This window comes from Polypterus senegalus, chromosome 18 (assembly GCF_016835505.1).
Source record: "Polypterus senegalus isolate Bchr_013 chromosome 18, ASM1683550v1, whole genome shotgun sequence".
In the NCBI taxonomy this organism is placed as follows: domain Eukaryota; kingdom Metazoa; phylum Chordata; class Cladistia; order Polypteriformes; family Polypteridae; genus Polypterus; species Polypterus senegalus.
Genome location: NC_053171.1, coordinates 48871644 through 48889298, shown reverse-complemented (window position 1 = coordinate 48889298; position 17655 = coordinate 48871644). Strand labels below are relative to the sequence as shown.

Here is a 17655-nt window from a genome sequence, read left to right as displayed (position 1 = left end):
CAAATCAGAGCCAGGACGCGGTATCAATTAAAATGAAAAACACTTAAAGTTTATTCTAATAGAATACATCCATTCATACTAAACACCTCTTAGGCCATCATTTGCAAGGAAATGGCTATTAGAACGCTGGTATCAGTAGCACTAGTAGCAGAAGACATACTGACAGTGTTTACAGGCACACACAAAGTGTGTTACTCAAAAAAGAACTGCACATCTGACTGCCTAGCATTTGCTATTAAAAACTAATCCCATATGTGAACCTTCATGAATCTGACCAGAGCCAAATGTAATCGTTTTCTTGTGATTCATAAACACATTTGGTCCTTCATGTGCTGTGAAGTAAATAACATCCATCTCCTTTTAACATCATCAACCTTTGTCCCAATGATTCTCAGTATGAACACTAGCCGCTGCACTACCTGTATACTGTTTCAACATATCTATAGCAAAACGCTGAATTAAAACTAAGCTCACACTTTATTAATGGGTGTTTATACATATATATATTTGGAACTCTTGGATAGATATTATCCAGTACTGATGATTTATTTAATTTTAGCTCTTTTAATCCTGGTAGCATTTCTCTTTTCATAAATACCGGTATAATATTTGATCAATTTTCCCTATAATACTCTGCAGTTTCCAGCTAAATAATTAAGAAAACTTTGAATAGCACTTGCTATTTTCTTTTAATGTTTTATTTCTCCTTTACAGTTTTAACATATCCTAATACACATCACATCCTCAATCTTTTTCTGCTAGAAATACTAAAAGCACCTCTCCCCACTGATCTGCATTTTTCTGGAGGTGAATTTAACTTCTCTAATTTTTTGTATCCAATAGGATTTTATGATTTAGTAGATACTGGATATTCATCGGGCGGCACGGTGGTGTAGTGATAGCGCTGCTGCCTCGCAGTTAGGAGACCTGGGTTCGCTTCCCGGGTCCTCCCTGCGTGGAGTTTGCATGTTCTCCCCGTGTCTACGTGGGTTTTCTCTGGGTGCTCTGGTTTCCTCCCACAATCCAAAGACATGCAGGTTAGGTGGATTGGCAATTCTAAATTGGCCCTAGTGTGTGATTGGTGTGTGGGTGTGTTTGTGTGTGTCCTGCGGTGGGTTGGCACCCTGCCCAGGATTGGTTCCTGCCTTGTTGGCTGGGATTGGCTCCAGCAGACCCCCGTGACCCTGTATTTGGATTCAGCGGGTTAGAAAATGGATGGATATTCATCTCTTTTTAATTTCTCATATGCTTTTATAAATCATACTAAATGATAATTCTATACTTTTCGATATAGGTGCAGGGTAATTGTTAAAAATGAAATTCCAGCTTTAGTAGAGTTGTGCCCCATACACACTTTTGTTTAAAATTTCACATCAACAACCCTGACTTTATGCCGAACATTGGAAGTTCAATCAAAAAAGGAAAGTTTAAATAAGATGACATCCTAGGCAGTAAAATCTGAACTTGTTCCCTTGTCTTCACACTCTTTTTGTCATTTTTCTAAAAGGTTTTGAGATTAGGGTTCAATAGTTTTGTATAAATGAACACATCCACTTTGTCACCCCACCTCCCTGTGTTACAACAAAATCACACAATACAGTCCATTCTTTTCAGCCTCAGTAAAGAAACAGGTTGTGCTAATCAGAGGTCCAATTGATCAGCCCTGGTGACTGACGCTGATGCACCTGCTGCTGCAGTAAACAGCAGTGTTTAAATAGCTAAATGAAATGTGTGCCTTCCATCAGTCTTGTATTTAACAATTTACAAACACTATCATCAAGACACATTGTGATTGTAAGCTTACAAACCTGGTGAAAAGCGAATGTCTGAAATTACATCTTTTCGGTGATGAAATGAGACCAGGTCTTCAAGTGTGTCTGCATTTACTATAATGAAGCTTCCATCATTGAGGCCCACAGCCAGAGCTTTGCCATCTGGAGAAAAACTGCAACACCTGCCCCCTGTGAAGAAAAGCTACTGTTATAGTAACATCCTCAATCAATCATTCATTGTTTTATACAGCTGGCACCACCACTAAGTGTTTAGGGAAGCAAACAGGAATACAAAACAATTTAAACTGTTTTCTTATACACTATATAATTATAAATATCGCATTAACCAATTAAAATATAACAGAGTATCTTGCATGACATTCCTGTATTTATTGCGTAGGAATTACATGTGTAAAAAGAACATGAGAAATTTGACAAACGAGAGGAGTCCATTCAGCCTGTTTGTTTAGCTAATAGCAAAGCTGTCCCAACTTCACTTTTTCTGTCAATTTTCCATTTAACTCCATTTATTTACGTGTGTGTGCAATGTATACAGTATACACAGTACAACGAGGAGCCATACAGGTAACCAGTTTACTGCACTACAGCTTAGCTTTTCAAAATGGTGCACACTGATCTGTTTGTGGGAGAGTTGTGATTGCCTTTAAATATTTTTTCCATATTTCTCATTCTTTTGACCTGTCTATGTATGAAAAAACTAGCAAATCTATAAAAGCTCAAATACAAAAAGCATGAACAGTGCCTACTGCTTGCATACTGTACTATAATGTACATACAGTATAAAACTGCATATATGTCCTTTGATGTATGCAGCAAGCTGCTGGAAATGTTCTACCAGTCCATTGAAGCCAGTGTGGTGTTCTATACTGTGTTCTCTTGGTAAGCAACTTGAGCTCAAAAGAAGCACAGTACCTGAACAAATTTATCAGGAAAGCCTGCTCCATCACAGGACGAGCCCTGGAAACACAGGAAGTTGTTGTGGAAAAGAAGAAGATGGCAAAATTGAATGCCATAATGAAAAATTCCCTCCATCCCCTCCAGGAGGCACTGTCTTGGAGCACTTTTAGCCACAGGCTCATTCCACCATGGTGTGCTAAGAAGCATCTCTGGGGTCTTTTCTGCCCACTGCTATCAGGCAATTCAATGCTTTTTCTAAATGTACTGTTTAAGTTCAGTATACATTTATTTATTTATCAATTGATTGATTGATTGGCTGTATCCTTGTTTTTTGTGTTTCTTCTGTTGTATGCATCTGAATTTCCCTTCAAGATTAATGAAGTTTATCTAATCTAATCTAAATATACAAAGTCTTTTCAATACTTATGGAAATAATCTTCTGGTATGATGATATTCTCATATCTAAATGATGATTGACAATATTTTTCCCAAACAAAGGAAGTCTCTTTAATCCATCTATTATAATTTACTTAATTATGTAACTTAACCTTTCTGTACTTAAAGAAATTCTGACATTAGACGGTGTAGGCTATAAAACGCAGGCTCAGCATGTGCTTGATTTCCAAGTTGGTAAGAAATTGAAATAAAATTGAATAATAAATAAACTTGTGACCTGCTATTCTATCTCTTATTTATTTGCATATGTATCATGAACACATTACAACATAGTATGTTTTCACAGCTCTCAGGTGCAAAGTTTATTTGAACAACAGCAGTTTTAGGTTAAAGGCAGAGTAGTGACACCATGTGTTTTAGTGTATGGCAATTCATCTACTCTACATATATAAATCTAAGGCCTAAGAGTACAACGATTTTATGTGACTTTTTTGTCACTCTTTATATCGGCTTATTTTAAAACCTACATATACAGTATATGTTTGGTATCATTCTTTTCAGACTTTATCGAACTTTAATGTGATGTTAGATTTTCAGATTCTTATTCCATTTTTAAATTATAAACTAAAAAATATCAAGAACTCACGTCCCGCAATACGAGACTTTGTGGCAACAGATTTAACCCCACCCGGGGCCAGAAATAAAAGACAAAGAGTAGATGACAAAGACAGCTGCTGCACAGGCTTTTAAATGTTTGAAGCGCTGCGCGAGATACATTCCTGTACACACACACACAACACTTTTTGAGTAATAAGTAAATTGCAGTTTAAACTATACCTTTCTTAAGCTTTCGAACGGCCAGCATACAGTGGCTTGGAGAAAGATCCCAGATTCGAAGAGTTTTATCGTCACTGACAGTGGCACAGATTGGCAAATGAGGATGAGTGGCCAAACCCCACACCTCTCCTTCCATGTGACCCTGTCAAAAATGAAAAGCACACCTGTTCACTGAGAGGAGCTGTATAAAATTAATTTAACTAAACAAATTGAAATTTGATTCTGAAATAAAAGGATAAAACAAACTTGTAGAAATGGTGCAAGAGGTTTTATAAACTATCTTGCACTTCTAATGTTTTTAAGTATAAGACATTTCATGGATTATACCAGGTTTACTGAAAATCTGCACATTTCAAACGCATATCTCAAAAGCACAGTCTGTGGTTTGACTTTGAATACATTTAAAGAATAGGAAATACAGTATATGGAAGCAGTCGCCTAGCAGTACAGGACAGAGCAGTCCTCTAGGCAAGTAAACATTAAAGTCACTCCTATTTGAAAAGGAATTGACAAGCTACATCAGGCTGTTCTTATGTGCTAATGTAGAGGCCTCCTGGACCAGCAGATCTCAGGTAACAACAGACGATAAAACACATGAAAGAGGTTTACCTGAACAAGTAAAGTTATTGGTCCACTTTTGTCCACCTCTAGAATTTCTCCATTTTTAGTTCCAACCAAAATATGGCCATGACCCAATGATATGGCACGGATTGAAGGATTATCTTCAAGCAGCAACCCTAGAAAAGAATGTATTTCTGCTTTACGGAAGGTATTTCCTGTTTAAGGTATGGTAAGAAAACGGTTCTCTTTTTTAATTTATTCAATGTGTGTACTGGGTCATGGGACATTTCCCAGTAATCTTACTTGTTAAAACTGCCTAAGCTGGCTCTTTTTGATAAAGAGAAGCAACACTTCTGCTGAATGTTCCTCTCCTTATCATGAAGACAGTCAACCATCCCTTCAATTTTGTCCATGCATGCTCGTAATCTCGTACTTTCAGTGACTAAACAGACCTCAGACCATAGATGATAATGGGAAAGCTACTCTACTAGTAATACAAACATTTCTGAGAGTTTAGTTCTGGATTTACTACCACATAAAATATAAAGTCTCCAAATATGTTGCTGCTCCGCTAATTCATCAGTTAATCTCAAGATCACCTCTGTCTTTACTTGTGAACAAGGCCAATTCTTTACTTAAGCACGCTATGTGAATTTGGGCTCAAGCGGAACTTACATTTAACACTTTTCGAGAGATTAACCTATATTAACCTATTTGTAATAATTAGCACTTAATATTGAAGGACAACCTATTTTTTTCCCTGTATGGTATAATACAGGCATTCATTTTTTTTATATTCCACTGGCCTTAAATCTTTTCAATTACTCTATGAAGAATTTTCCATTCCGAAATCTTCCTTTTCCTGTACCTTCTGGTAAGACCTGCTGTTACAGTACAATACATTGCTCAGTCAGATTTAGATTTGTTCACCATACATATTTTATGCAGCAAAAAATTTTCGTATGGGTGAGACTGACTTTTAAGAATGTACTGTAGTTTTTGTCAGCTGCGTGGCCTGGTACCTTTATACATGACTTTGAGTGTCAGAATTATGGAATCTTGTTGCCAATACCCTAGAAACTGGGAAACTTTAAAGGAATACTCCACCCTATAATGATATTCTTTTTACATGTGGCTGACCTCATGTAGCTTGTTATGATGGCCAAGAAATTTTTTATTGCTTGTAGTTGCAGAACACAAAAGTTTCTCATAGAATATGTCTACAGTAAACAATACTAAAAATGCAAACAATATCAAATGTTAATGAAAAAATATTGTGTAACTTGTCACATAATCCACATGTAAAGTCATTCAGTCATAAATTCATAAGATCCCAAGTAAATGAATTATTACTAAAATATTGTTAAATAACTGACTTCTGTAAAACACTCTCAGAAACTAATATGGAACTCACTCAGAAAGCGAACATAACCATGAGATTATACATTTTTCTTGTCTAGTTTAGTGGTGGGGGAATTTATGACCTCTCTATTATCTGTAATTTTCTAATATATTTAATAATATGGTTTTCCTAATATTTCTGCTTTTGGATTTTTTCATCTCTCTTATTCATATATAATTGTATTTTTGTCATATTGTGCTGCACTTAACTTAACTATCTTAATGTTAATTTGAATTTCAATAACTAACTGATCACAAAAAGGTAGGAGGCAACTACTCCACACTAGCTCAAATAAAGCAAGTCATTCCATTCTTGCAAAGGATTTTCACCCAAGACTTGGAGGTAATAATTTTCATCACAATGTTAATATGAATGGGGCAGAAGTAGTCTGTTCGTGACTGCAAAGTAAGAACTGACCCTACAATAGGTGCAGGTCCATCATTGAGTACACTCACTTATAGTGGGCCGGTTTAGAGAGTAGCACACATGTTTGTGGAATGCTGGATAGAAAACTGAGCAGATGCAGAAAGAGCTTGCAGAGTACACATGGAATTGTAATCCATTACTGGGGAGCTGTGAGGCGGCAGCACTAACCACTGAGGCACTTGGTCACCCATTTTATATACTTCTGAATAGTTTCATGGGATAAGCACTTTTTAAAAGCAATGTATGTAATCACTCATGCCAACAGCCACTCTGTTGAAAAAGTGTAGCGGAACCTGTTTAAACCAATTTGGAGTCATGGGGTGTAAATGCACATTTCTACATTAATGATTCAGACATTAATGATTCATTTTTTTAGTTATTTAATGCCCTTTCTACACTTACAATTTATATTATGTGTATTTACTATATATTTCCACTTCATTGTTTAAATTTTTTGCACAAAATTTTAAATGTAGTTTGAAATTCCCAATAAACAAAGCAACATGCTGCCTTTGTGTGCAGTGGCTGGGAATATGAAGCTAAAATACATGTTAAAACAAAGCTTCTGATTTATCATAATAACAGCAGTTTTTATAATGTCTCTATTTTATGTTACTGCTTAAAAAAAAAGAAAAACTCCATGTCAGAAGTGCATGAATCCTTGAGCTGTATGTTGTCCTTCTCTGCTTCCAAGAAAGTCATGTACTGAATAGTAATCACCTCCACCCGGCCTTTACGATACTTAATATGAATTATTACCTTTAAGGTTTTTATTACACCATTACCTTAATGTGTACAATATATAGGGTGGTCCAGATCTAATTATGCAGATCCAGATCGTCTGGATGACTTTGATTTATGCGGGGACGATTCCAGTTCGGCGCAAAGACGATTCTTCATGTCGTCAGTTCGCACACTTCTCGATGGTCCGGGATTTTTCGGGTGATTTTCTATATAATAAACTTAATAAGTTATAGCGTCATCAATCTGAAAGACAGCTGATGATTTTACATGGATTATAGCTGAAGTCTAAAGTGCTGCAAACATTGTACAGTGACATTCTCCCTTTTCAGGTACTTCTTTAGATCTTCTGCTTTTCTCAATAGTGTTTTTGATTTACACAGTAATAGCAATTGTTTACATACATGCAATGATAATATAATGGTCTAAATGAAATGTAGGATGCATACTCATTTGTTATATTGCAGTCATTATGCAACTGAATGTTTACAATTATTAGTATATGTGTTAAATACAAAATGGGTTTACCTTAATATTGTAATGTATGGTTGACAGACATTTAACGTGTAAGCTACACCTCACATTTATGTAATTAACAAAGTATGCTCAAATATAAATGATTAGAGTGTATGCTACTGGGTCTGTATCGAAGGAATGACACTTCATAGGAGTGACATTAATAACGTATTAAAGGAGTGACATCTTATTGAAGTGACATAATGAGTCACCTACCACACACAACTGAAAGAACGCTTGCCAAAAAAATCTTTGTCGCATCACCTCCCACTTGGATGGTTGGTTGGATGGTTGTCACTCCTTTGTTATGTCACTCCTATGACATGTCACTCCTTTGAATAGGACCGATGCTACTGCATATGGTGAAAAAAGTAAGTGCAATATTTTGTGTGTGTTGCCTGGGCCAACAATATAACAGAGTCCTAAAGCTGCAATGTGTATGTGTATCCTTTCAGTTGGGGTTTCAGCATACAGAATCCCATTGCTTTAATTTGTGGTTTAATTTTCATCTTCTACTTCTTCTGAATGTTCTTTTCATTTATGCTTTTGGAGACACAAATTCTAAACATCCATATTAATTGACACCAAGCTGTGAAAGCACTGGATTTTAAATAGCAAGCCAATTATTATGCCAGCGATATGTTTTTCATATCAGTGAAATGTACTGAATTATGCTCTGGATAATATGAGTCTTCATGTGACTGTGCCTTCTCCGCACATTTTGTTTTTAACTTGCTGCTGTATGTTCTTTCTCCTCATTGCAGTTCTTTTAATTGAGTTTTGTCCACTGCATTGTATGACACACAATAATGTAATTAGTGCACTATTATGTTAAAAATCTTTATGGCATATTTCATATCTTATTAAGCCAGACTGGGTAAATAGATTATTTTATGCAGCATTGAGGTCAAAATGGATACTCTCACTATGTAATCTACTGTAAAGTGCTAAACTTTATAATGTAATTTCACCTGGCAAAATCATACTGTATATACCATGTTTGTGAAGAAATAACTTCAACTTGAAAATGCTAAACTTATCCTTTGACCACCTACTTTTGAATGCATTTTTAAATATTCTCAAATGCAGACAAAAGTGTGATATACCAAAATTAATAAATGTAGCAAACTGCAATAGTAAAATCTTTTATGAAATATTATCACTCCACAAACATTTTGAGCCCTATTTATATCTGATTGGTCTAGAACACTGTTGAACTATTTATAACCTGATAATGTTTGCTTATTTGTATTTAATTGCTGATGAATGTCTTAATTTTATTAATAAACTAGCAGCAGCGGCATAAAGTGTTGCACAAGTAAGTAATTTTAAGCTCTGGTCCTTCTGGCTTCAGTCTGTTCTGATGTTAAACTTGCTCTGGCCCTCAGTGACACTGGTGAAAAACTCATGGAAATAAAAAGAAAACAAAACCCAAGGGCGCCCCATGTTACAAAGTAGTCTATGTCTCTTTGTGACAAAGTGGAATATGTGTGAAAAAATTTGTTGAGATTTGGCCAAGGGTGTGGAATTATATAAAGAACAAACACACTCACACATATTGAGCTTTATATTTAAGATTATTAAGTTTTAATAAGCCATTGTAAGTCACTGCTTATTTTAGTGGGATGGCAGATGTATGGTACTAGTAAGCACGATAGAAGACAAGAGGATCTCTGTCTCCTCTGACCTGTTTTAGTTTGTGCAGTTATGATTTTTTAACACACTTACAAATTGTTAGAATCAATTCTGTGGAATACACTTCAGAGTACAAGGGTCCATACAAGTAATAACTTAATCTAAGATTTTGAGAACATGGGACTATTAATTATTATTAATTGTTTTCATCCTTTACGGAGGTATAGTATACTTTGATAACTCATGCATTAAACATAGGCTGTGATTTTGAGACAGGTATAGTTAGAATAGTATTTGTAGAGAAATGCAAAACATGTATGTTACAGTAAACATTGTTTCCTGACATTTGCATTAAATGCATCATTAGTAGGATTAGGCTGGAGATAAAATCGTAATGGAAAGTTAAACTGTGTATCTGGGCTTAAACTGGATTGCCTGATGCTTTCACAGCTGTATTGCAGCCTGTAGATATTTGTTAATGTGGTACCATAATTTCAGATTGCACGTCTGTCCTCTTCTATCCTTCAGTGCATGGAGATCTCCTAGTTTAGTTTGAAATACAAGCCTAAAGAGTAAATTGACAATGTTTTTACTATGCAACAGTCAAAGGAACAATTTTCATTTTATATTTTTTTTTCATCTTTGCTAAGAGTGAATACTTTTCACTTGGTGTCAAGAAAAATCTGAATTTTCTACTTTAACTATGAGAAGACATTACTATTCTTTAAATCTGACTTGGCCAACATTTAGAACTTCCTAATTGTGGTGTTAAAAATAAACACTTAACATTTTGGAAATTATATTTGCCTGGAAATTATTTATTCACCTTACATTTCTTTTCTATGGGTAAATTGTTCATTTATGGCTCAACTCATATGAGTCACAATCAAATGCGTTTCCCTCTTTGATGTTTTGTGTTTGTTTTGTTTCAGGCATAAAGTTAAACACCTATTTAGATGCACCTACTGTATACACATAACATTTATCATATATTACTAGCAGACACTACATCTCACTAATTTTTAAAGTGAGTATATTTGAAAATTAAATCAAACATGAAAATCTTTTGAAATTTAATGACACAATTGTTAAACCATAGTCATTCGGATGTGGTTTCCAATGCTAAATACAAAATAAATACTTAAGATGAAATAAAAAAAAGACTAATATCGCCTATTTGTGAAATTGTAGTTTATTTGACTAAATGGATCAAAATTAACAAATAGTAATATGGGTTTATACTGTCTTCTATGTGAAACAAACAGAATAAGACATGTTCAATTAATATATACTGTATCTCTAAATATTTTATATGCACCCTGTTTACCACCTCATACAAAAATAACGAGGTGGGGAGTTGTTATAAGATACTATTCTCAAACTGTTTTCATCCAATCAGTGCCACTGAGGGCAGGGACCACAGCATCAGAAAACACAATACAAGAAGCAGCCATCATGTTGCCTCAATTATTATTATTTAATATAGAGTAGATATAGTATTGAACGTTTTCCAGATCCATTTTCTGCACACATTTTGTCCCATACAGGAAGCCCAGTGGACAAAGATTATCACAGATGTAGCAGGTGCAAGGCAAAAATCAAGCCTGCTATGGACATTAGTGCAAAATACTGGATACTCGAATCATTGGCAACACTAACTTATTCTAAGTCAATATGGAGTTGTCTAAAAAATTAATGTTTAGGATGTGGGACCAAAACCAAAGCAACCAAAAAAAAAAAAAAACAAAATCATCCCTGAACATCAGTAAAACATGTAAACACAAAACAGACAGCAATCAGACTGGAAATCTAATTGTGGCTGCTTGAATTTTAAAGCAGCAAACAGAATGTGCCCATGCTAATTCAGCCACTCTGCTTTAATTGAGCTATGCTTTGTCATGGAGTGAGATGCTCACACCACAATCCATAACAGTCCAGTCCTTTGCACTGCGGCAGCTCCCAGTGGCTGGATTACAAAGGCCCTCAGAAGCCGCTCTCTTTACACTGTGAGCTCTAGGGGGACTTCAGAGCGCCCCCTGGTAATGTCAGCTGAGCTCTCTCTCTCACTCAGCATTGATGGGCCCCCTACAAGCTGCCAATATAATTGGCTTAAAAAAGCAATAAAATAAACACAATTTTTATTTTAAGAACTATTACATGCTAAAATTAGTGTTGTTTACTGTGATTATTTTTTTAGATGAGGAATGAATTCTACAGTTTTACCAGCAGCATTTGTTTTCCGCTGTTTGTGTGGGGAGTCAAATAAATTTCCAAACAAAACAAAGCCTGTGGTGCTCCCAGCACAAATGAGGAAATATATGAAACATTTAGTGAAGACAGGCTCAAAAAAGTGTGTTACTGGACAAACATACACACAAACAAAAATGTAGCTTTCTGTATTGGAATAAGTTATAATGTGCATTGATTGAAAACTAATTGTGCTCACTCGAAGCTAACTTTGGCCAAATATAATCAGTCTTTCTACAAATAAACATGTATTGAGCTGATGAGAATTTGTTTACTTGTTGCAAACATTTTGGTATGTACTACTTGGTATAAAAAGATTCCATATTACAGTATACTTTGTGAAACAGTGGCGAGGAGAATACTGTAGATCTTACTCCAGTTATACTTCTGTAACACTGCTGCTGCTATTATACTCTCCTTAGAAATCCAAGCAATACAAAAGAAGGGTTGCCATGTGAAGCTTGTACCTTTGGATCCAGGTGCAAGGACAGCTCGTTTAATAGCGTATGTTTTCAGACATCGTTCAAATGTATCATCCCAAAGAGCCACAACTCCATCTTTGCCACCTGTCACAAAGCCCTGAAAACATACAAATAGGTTTTAGCTGCACTTCAAGTCATGAAAGCAGAGCACACAGTCCTGAGAAGAACATAAGTACACATCATTAAGGGCACCTAAGTAAACAAGCTGACCCTGATTTCTGTACCTACCTGAAATATCAGCTTTCAGCATGGAAATGTATAGGATTCTTTCACACAAAGGTGATTTCATGTTAGGCAAGTCATATTGATCATTGACCAATTTTTTAACATGTTTTTGTTAAGAATAAACATTTCTCTCTGAAAGAGCACAATAACATTACTTGTTGATTTGTATTAACAATACTTATAGACCACAGAAAAATGTTGTTTCTGTTGTCGGTATTAGCATGTGTCACTTGGTGCCACTGCTCTACTGGCAAGCTGTTTGCCTGCCTATGGAAACGTTATCTCTGATAAAGGAGCACTGGAATCATTGTGCAGAAGGGTCCTTTCATCTGATTGGCCAGCCCAGCACTGACTCAGCTATAGAAAGGGCAGTAGGCTAGTTGGCCAAGTTCTCCGGGACTCTGACTGTGTCTGGTTAGTCTTATTCCTTTTCTGTAATCTTGCAGTGGTTCTACAATTAGTTGATGGTCAGATATTGTTGTGTTTTATTTATGTTAATTAGTTTCTACTTTGTTTTTGATGCATTTGAACAAATCTGTCTCCTAATATGTGATAGCTCTGTATTTCATAAGTGGTTTAATCTATTCTTGCATTTTACCTTGTAGTTTGTACAGTTTCATTATATTTCTGAGGTGGCAATGACAGATTGACCATCTAACTCTGTAAAGAGGATTACTTGTGTTCTGTTTTGTGTGTTGTATTGACACCATTTTATGACGACACCCATTGCACACCTAACCTAACCACATCTAGCCTGGAAGTGGGTCTCACTCTGAATTGACTTTCCCAACTTTTCTTTTATTTTTTCCCTACAATTTTTTTGGGAGCTTTTTTCTTGTCTTCTTAGGGAGTTAAGGCTGGAGCTGCCAAAAAACAGGCCCTGTTAAAGCCTATTGAGGCATTCCTTGTGTGATTTTGGGCTATACAAGAAATAAATTCTTGCTGTTGTTTTTGTTATCAGCAATGATAGCTGAATGCCATTTTCTGAAATCCATTGATTTCCCAATGTAAGTAATGCAAAGTTCATATTAGATAATTCTTCCTGCTTATATGATATATACATATATTTAAATTACATAAATTATGAAATTGTGTTATGGTAAGAGCAGATTAGAATGCCAGTACATCAAACAAAGTGACAAACACTCTAATTTATGGTTTCCAATTAACCCAAAGGCATCTCTTGACATTCTTTCTCCTGTGCTCTTAAACATATTTTAATTCTTTAGGGCAGGCAAATAAAAACAATGTTTTATACTTTTAACTGAACATTTTAGATTATAAGATAAAATTACTTTCATTCACATAGAGTTCAGTGTAAATTATTCAACGGCATTAACATTTCCAAATTGCATTAAGTTAATAATGATAGCTGCACACTTTTTATCATAATAAATTACAAAGCCATCCTTTACAGAATTTGTCTTAATTAACTTGCAAAAACATCAGTTCATTTATAAGTTAAATTGTCAAAGAGTCCCAGTAACTTACATGATTTACTACAGTAAGTAAGTAATGATCCTGAATAACGGATTGCTCCATTTCCTTTTATTTTCTCATCATCAAATAAAAATGAGAGCGTATTAATAATGTAATACAATAGTGAATAGTTCTTACTGTCAGTGCCTACCTTTTCTAACGCGTGCATGCTGAAGACAGGTCCATCGTGAGCCTTTACAGTTTTAATGAGATACATATCTCTCCAGATGCAGATGTCTCCTGTTGAGGTTCCTGAGAAAACCATCTCTTCAGTCCAGCCATATACAGCACACATCATTGTTTCGGTTTTTCCCATATTCCCTTTTCTACCAATTAGACCTCCACCTGGGACAAGAACCAACATAACATAAAAAATGTAAAAGCAAATTTCAAGAAACATTTCAATGCATTTATTACAGGCCCACATGCCTTAAATCATTCAATAAATCAATCATAAATGTTGAAACTTGGCACATTTACTTGGGCCCCTCCAGACTATGGGTTGAGAACTGAAGAAATTATACTTACCATTTCTACAGCAGAATATTTGGCTCACCAAAAGCATTTACTTCATCAGACACTGCTGGAGGCTGTCTGTGCTTACCATTTTCTGTAGGTGCACTGGGTAGTTCATTTTCACTGGCTGTGCAACACTCAGGTATAAGTACTGTACCTGCAAAGCTCAGGTGCTTAAAATGAGCTATGCCTTTCTGGGTACTTTCGGGTCTAAGATGAAAGGAGCTGCACAACCTCATCCAGGCAAGTTAAAGGAGGATATAAGAGGACAAACCTCACCCATAAAGAAAAGAAGAAGGGATTAGAATTGTGATTTTGCTTATTAAGAAGCCGTTGTAAAGGTAATTGTTACTAATAAACCTTGTATTTGCATCTGGGACTTGTTTCTGTGAAGTTGTGTCTGGGGTTTGGGGAGCCACAACACCTTCTACTGGTCACAATATGTTGGTAGGACTTGCAAGTAAGAATTTCTCTGTACTCTGTATATGTGACAGTGCTACTACTGCCACTACTAATACAAGCAAGTAAGAATCTCATTATACAATATACAAATTTAAATAAACTTGAACATTTGATTATCATTGTAATAACCTCTGTACAATGTCTATCTAAGTTCAGCGACAAGCTCACTACAGCTTGTTCTTGTCATGCTGTGTACACTCATGCCACCATATATTTTATATATATATATATATATATATATATATATATATATATATATATATATATATATATATATATATATATATATATATATATATATTAATTTGTTTCATATATGAAAAAATCACATTTAACTCTATTCATCTTTAATTGCAATGTGTCTGCTCAAGCCCATCTGTGACGATTTTGTTGACTCTAGGGCATTTGCTGATCCATCTGTCTTTGTGTCATCTGTAATCTAAACCCGTTAATTAGCAACATTTTTTATCAAATTTTTATCTCATTTAAAAAGAGTAAAGAAGTCAGCATTTTTCCCTTAAACACCCCATTCTCAATTCAAAAAATGTTCCTCACACCTGTTGCTTTCCACATTTCGGCCAATTTTTTAACCTGTCTGTAAAGTGAACTTTCAAGTGCCATTTATTTTAAGTTACTCACTGGACTTTCAGTCAGCGGCTCATGAAAAGATTTTTGATAATCAAGATAAATATAATAAGATGCCCCATGAGCCTGAGCCTAAGACAATGAATAGTATATTGTTATTATTGAAGTAGATTACCAATGTCTAAACCAGCAGTAACCGTCCACTAATAAGCACACACTTAATGGATTACATGTTGTTCAGTTGTGCCTGTAATAAAAGCTTGTATTAAACATCTTGTGATCTATATTAAATATTAGTCTGATGGTCCTTATTATACAACAGAACACAGTTTGATATAAATTTCTTCAGTATGTAATCATTTCTGAGAATGTGCTATGGGTTTATATACACATTACTGGCTTCACCAGATGTGCAATACAGAGTCAGGATTTCTGACCAATAAGCAATGCCCTAACACAAAGCTGATGACCTGAGTGAAAGATGTAGCATTTCGTGTCTGTTAACATGATAATACAAAGTACTGATTTAGACGCAGAGACCTGGGGCCTCATGTATAAACGGCGCGTACGCACAGAAACGTTGCGTAAGAACTTTTCCACGTTCAAATCGCGATGTATAAAACCTACACTTGCCGTAAATCCATGCACTTTTCCACGGTACCTCATACCTTGTCGTACGCAAGATCTCCGCTCGGTTTTGCAGACTGGCGGCACCCAGCGTCAAAGCAGTGCTACTGTTCCTGTGTGGTTACACCTTATTTTCCTGACACGGCTTTATAAATATACTGAAACTAACCGCATATTGTTTATTAGTGTAACGCATCTGATTGTAATTAACTTGTAACAATATAATGGTAGAGAGAACAGCCATAGTATTCCAAATACCATAACTGCTTTAGCGTTGTTACTCTCACTTCTTCTTCTTCTTTCAGCTCCTCTTGTTAGGAGTTGCCACAGCAGATCATCTTTTCAATATTTCTCTCACTGCACCACTCAGAGTATTTATATCACTGTATCTGAGTGTGAATCACAGCAGCAGCTGATCGGAAAGGGAATTATCGGTATACAGCTTCAAGGACACGCTGTCTCAGCCACTGCAAAATGTTTTAAAGCCTTTCCTGTACGGACCTTGCGGTTCAGAAACAGAAACGATATCATTTATAAGGTGAAATTCAGCAAAATATGTTTATTAAATTATACAGATAAAACTTTAACTTCATTTAAATAATCTATATTCTTCACTGGGAGTGTCGTTAAGGATAGAATAATTAAACATGTACTACGAAGATATTTCAATGTTCTTTAAACGTTTTGAAGAATCGGTGCTAAGCTTACAGATGGCTTAACGTCTATTACAGAGCTGATTGTATGGCGATCGGTTACTTGGGGAAAGAAAAGCACTGACTGCAGTGGCGGCTACGCCAATATATATTGAATATAAAACAGAAAGAGAAAATAACAACACAGCTAAAAACACAGCACAAATTTCGGCAAAAGTTAAATGCTTGTGTCATGAGCACGAGGCGGCTATGCAGTGTCCATAGCGGACGTGTGCATAAGCTACCTTACTGACGGTGGGCGAAGGAGCCACCGATTCTTCCTCTGCCCAGTGCCACCACAAGCCTAGAGCCGCCCCTGATTGTACTGCTGCAATAAATTATTTCATCGAAGTGAAACACATGTTTAATAACGTGCTTTAACTCCTATCATCATGAAAATGATATCACGTATACATCTCAGTATTTTAGTTATTCAGAGAACTGTAATATTACGAATGTAATTGATTCTGTGTCCAGTTGGAGGAAGAGAGCGGTTTAAAAGCAAGTAGTGATTCACACACATAGAGCACATAGAAGATCAAATACAAAACAAAGCATTTAATGTGCTACTTTAATTATGATGTGATTTGAGAAACTGGTTAATTAAACGATTTTAAGATGAAGTTTATGATGTTCTACTTTAATGACAAAATAAACTACGTGATTAAAGTGGAAATGTCGAGATTGAAGTTGACATTTCGTGCTTTTCCTCACTGTGTGCCTTTTTCTCTGTACCCTAATAAGCTTTCATATGACACTCAGACAGTGGGCTTACAACTCGGCTTTTCACGGCGACTTTGATATGTGACTTCTTTTTTATTTCCGGCACTGTGCGATTTGTGAATGTGAGCTTTCAAGTTTCTCCAACACGCTATGTCACTCGATCAACTTCCTTTTGTTGATTATACCACGGTTTATTTGAACAAATAGTATGTTTTTCATTTGCCTCCACTTGGTATTCGCTGAAATTCTTATATTTTCCCCCGTGCTTTTCCCATTGTCTTTTCACAGAAGGCTGAGCTTAAGGGCGATTTATATTGATTTGCATATTCAAATAGGCGTAATTCTGGGAGGATTTGGGGCGTTACATAAAGCGCGTGCACGAGTGTTTGTTTTCACGCTGATCGGGATTTATG

General features: G+C 35.7%; 1 protein-coding gene across 11 annotated transcripts in view; it reads right to left on the bottom strand.

The window, feature by feature from the left end:
- Positions 1–17655, bottom strand: part of eml5 (EMAP like 5) — a 311453-nt gene that overhangs the window by 61027 nt on the left and 232771 nt on the right. For all 11 annotated transcript variants that reach the window (XR_005631401.1, XM_039742327.1, XM_039742326.1 and 8 more), the window contains exons 18-22: positions 13789–13982; positions 11919–12030; positions 4533–4660; positions 3924–4065; positions 1809–1961 (exon numbers count right to left, since the gene is read on the bottom strand). Coding sequence is in view for 10 of the 11 variants with exons in the window: in XM_039742327.1 (XP_039598261.1) it covers positions 1809–1961; positions 3924–4065; positions 4533–4660; positions 11919–12030; positions 13789–13982 (729 nt within the window). In the remaining variant the exon portion in view is untranslated. The remainder of the gene's footprint in view (positions 1–1808; positions 1962–3923; positions 4066–4532; positions 4661–11918; positions 12031–13788; positions 13983–17655) is intronic.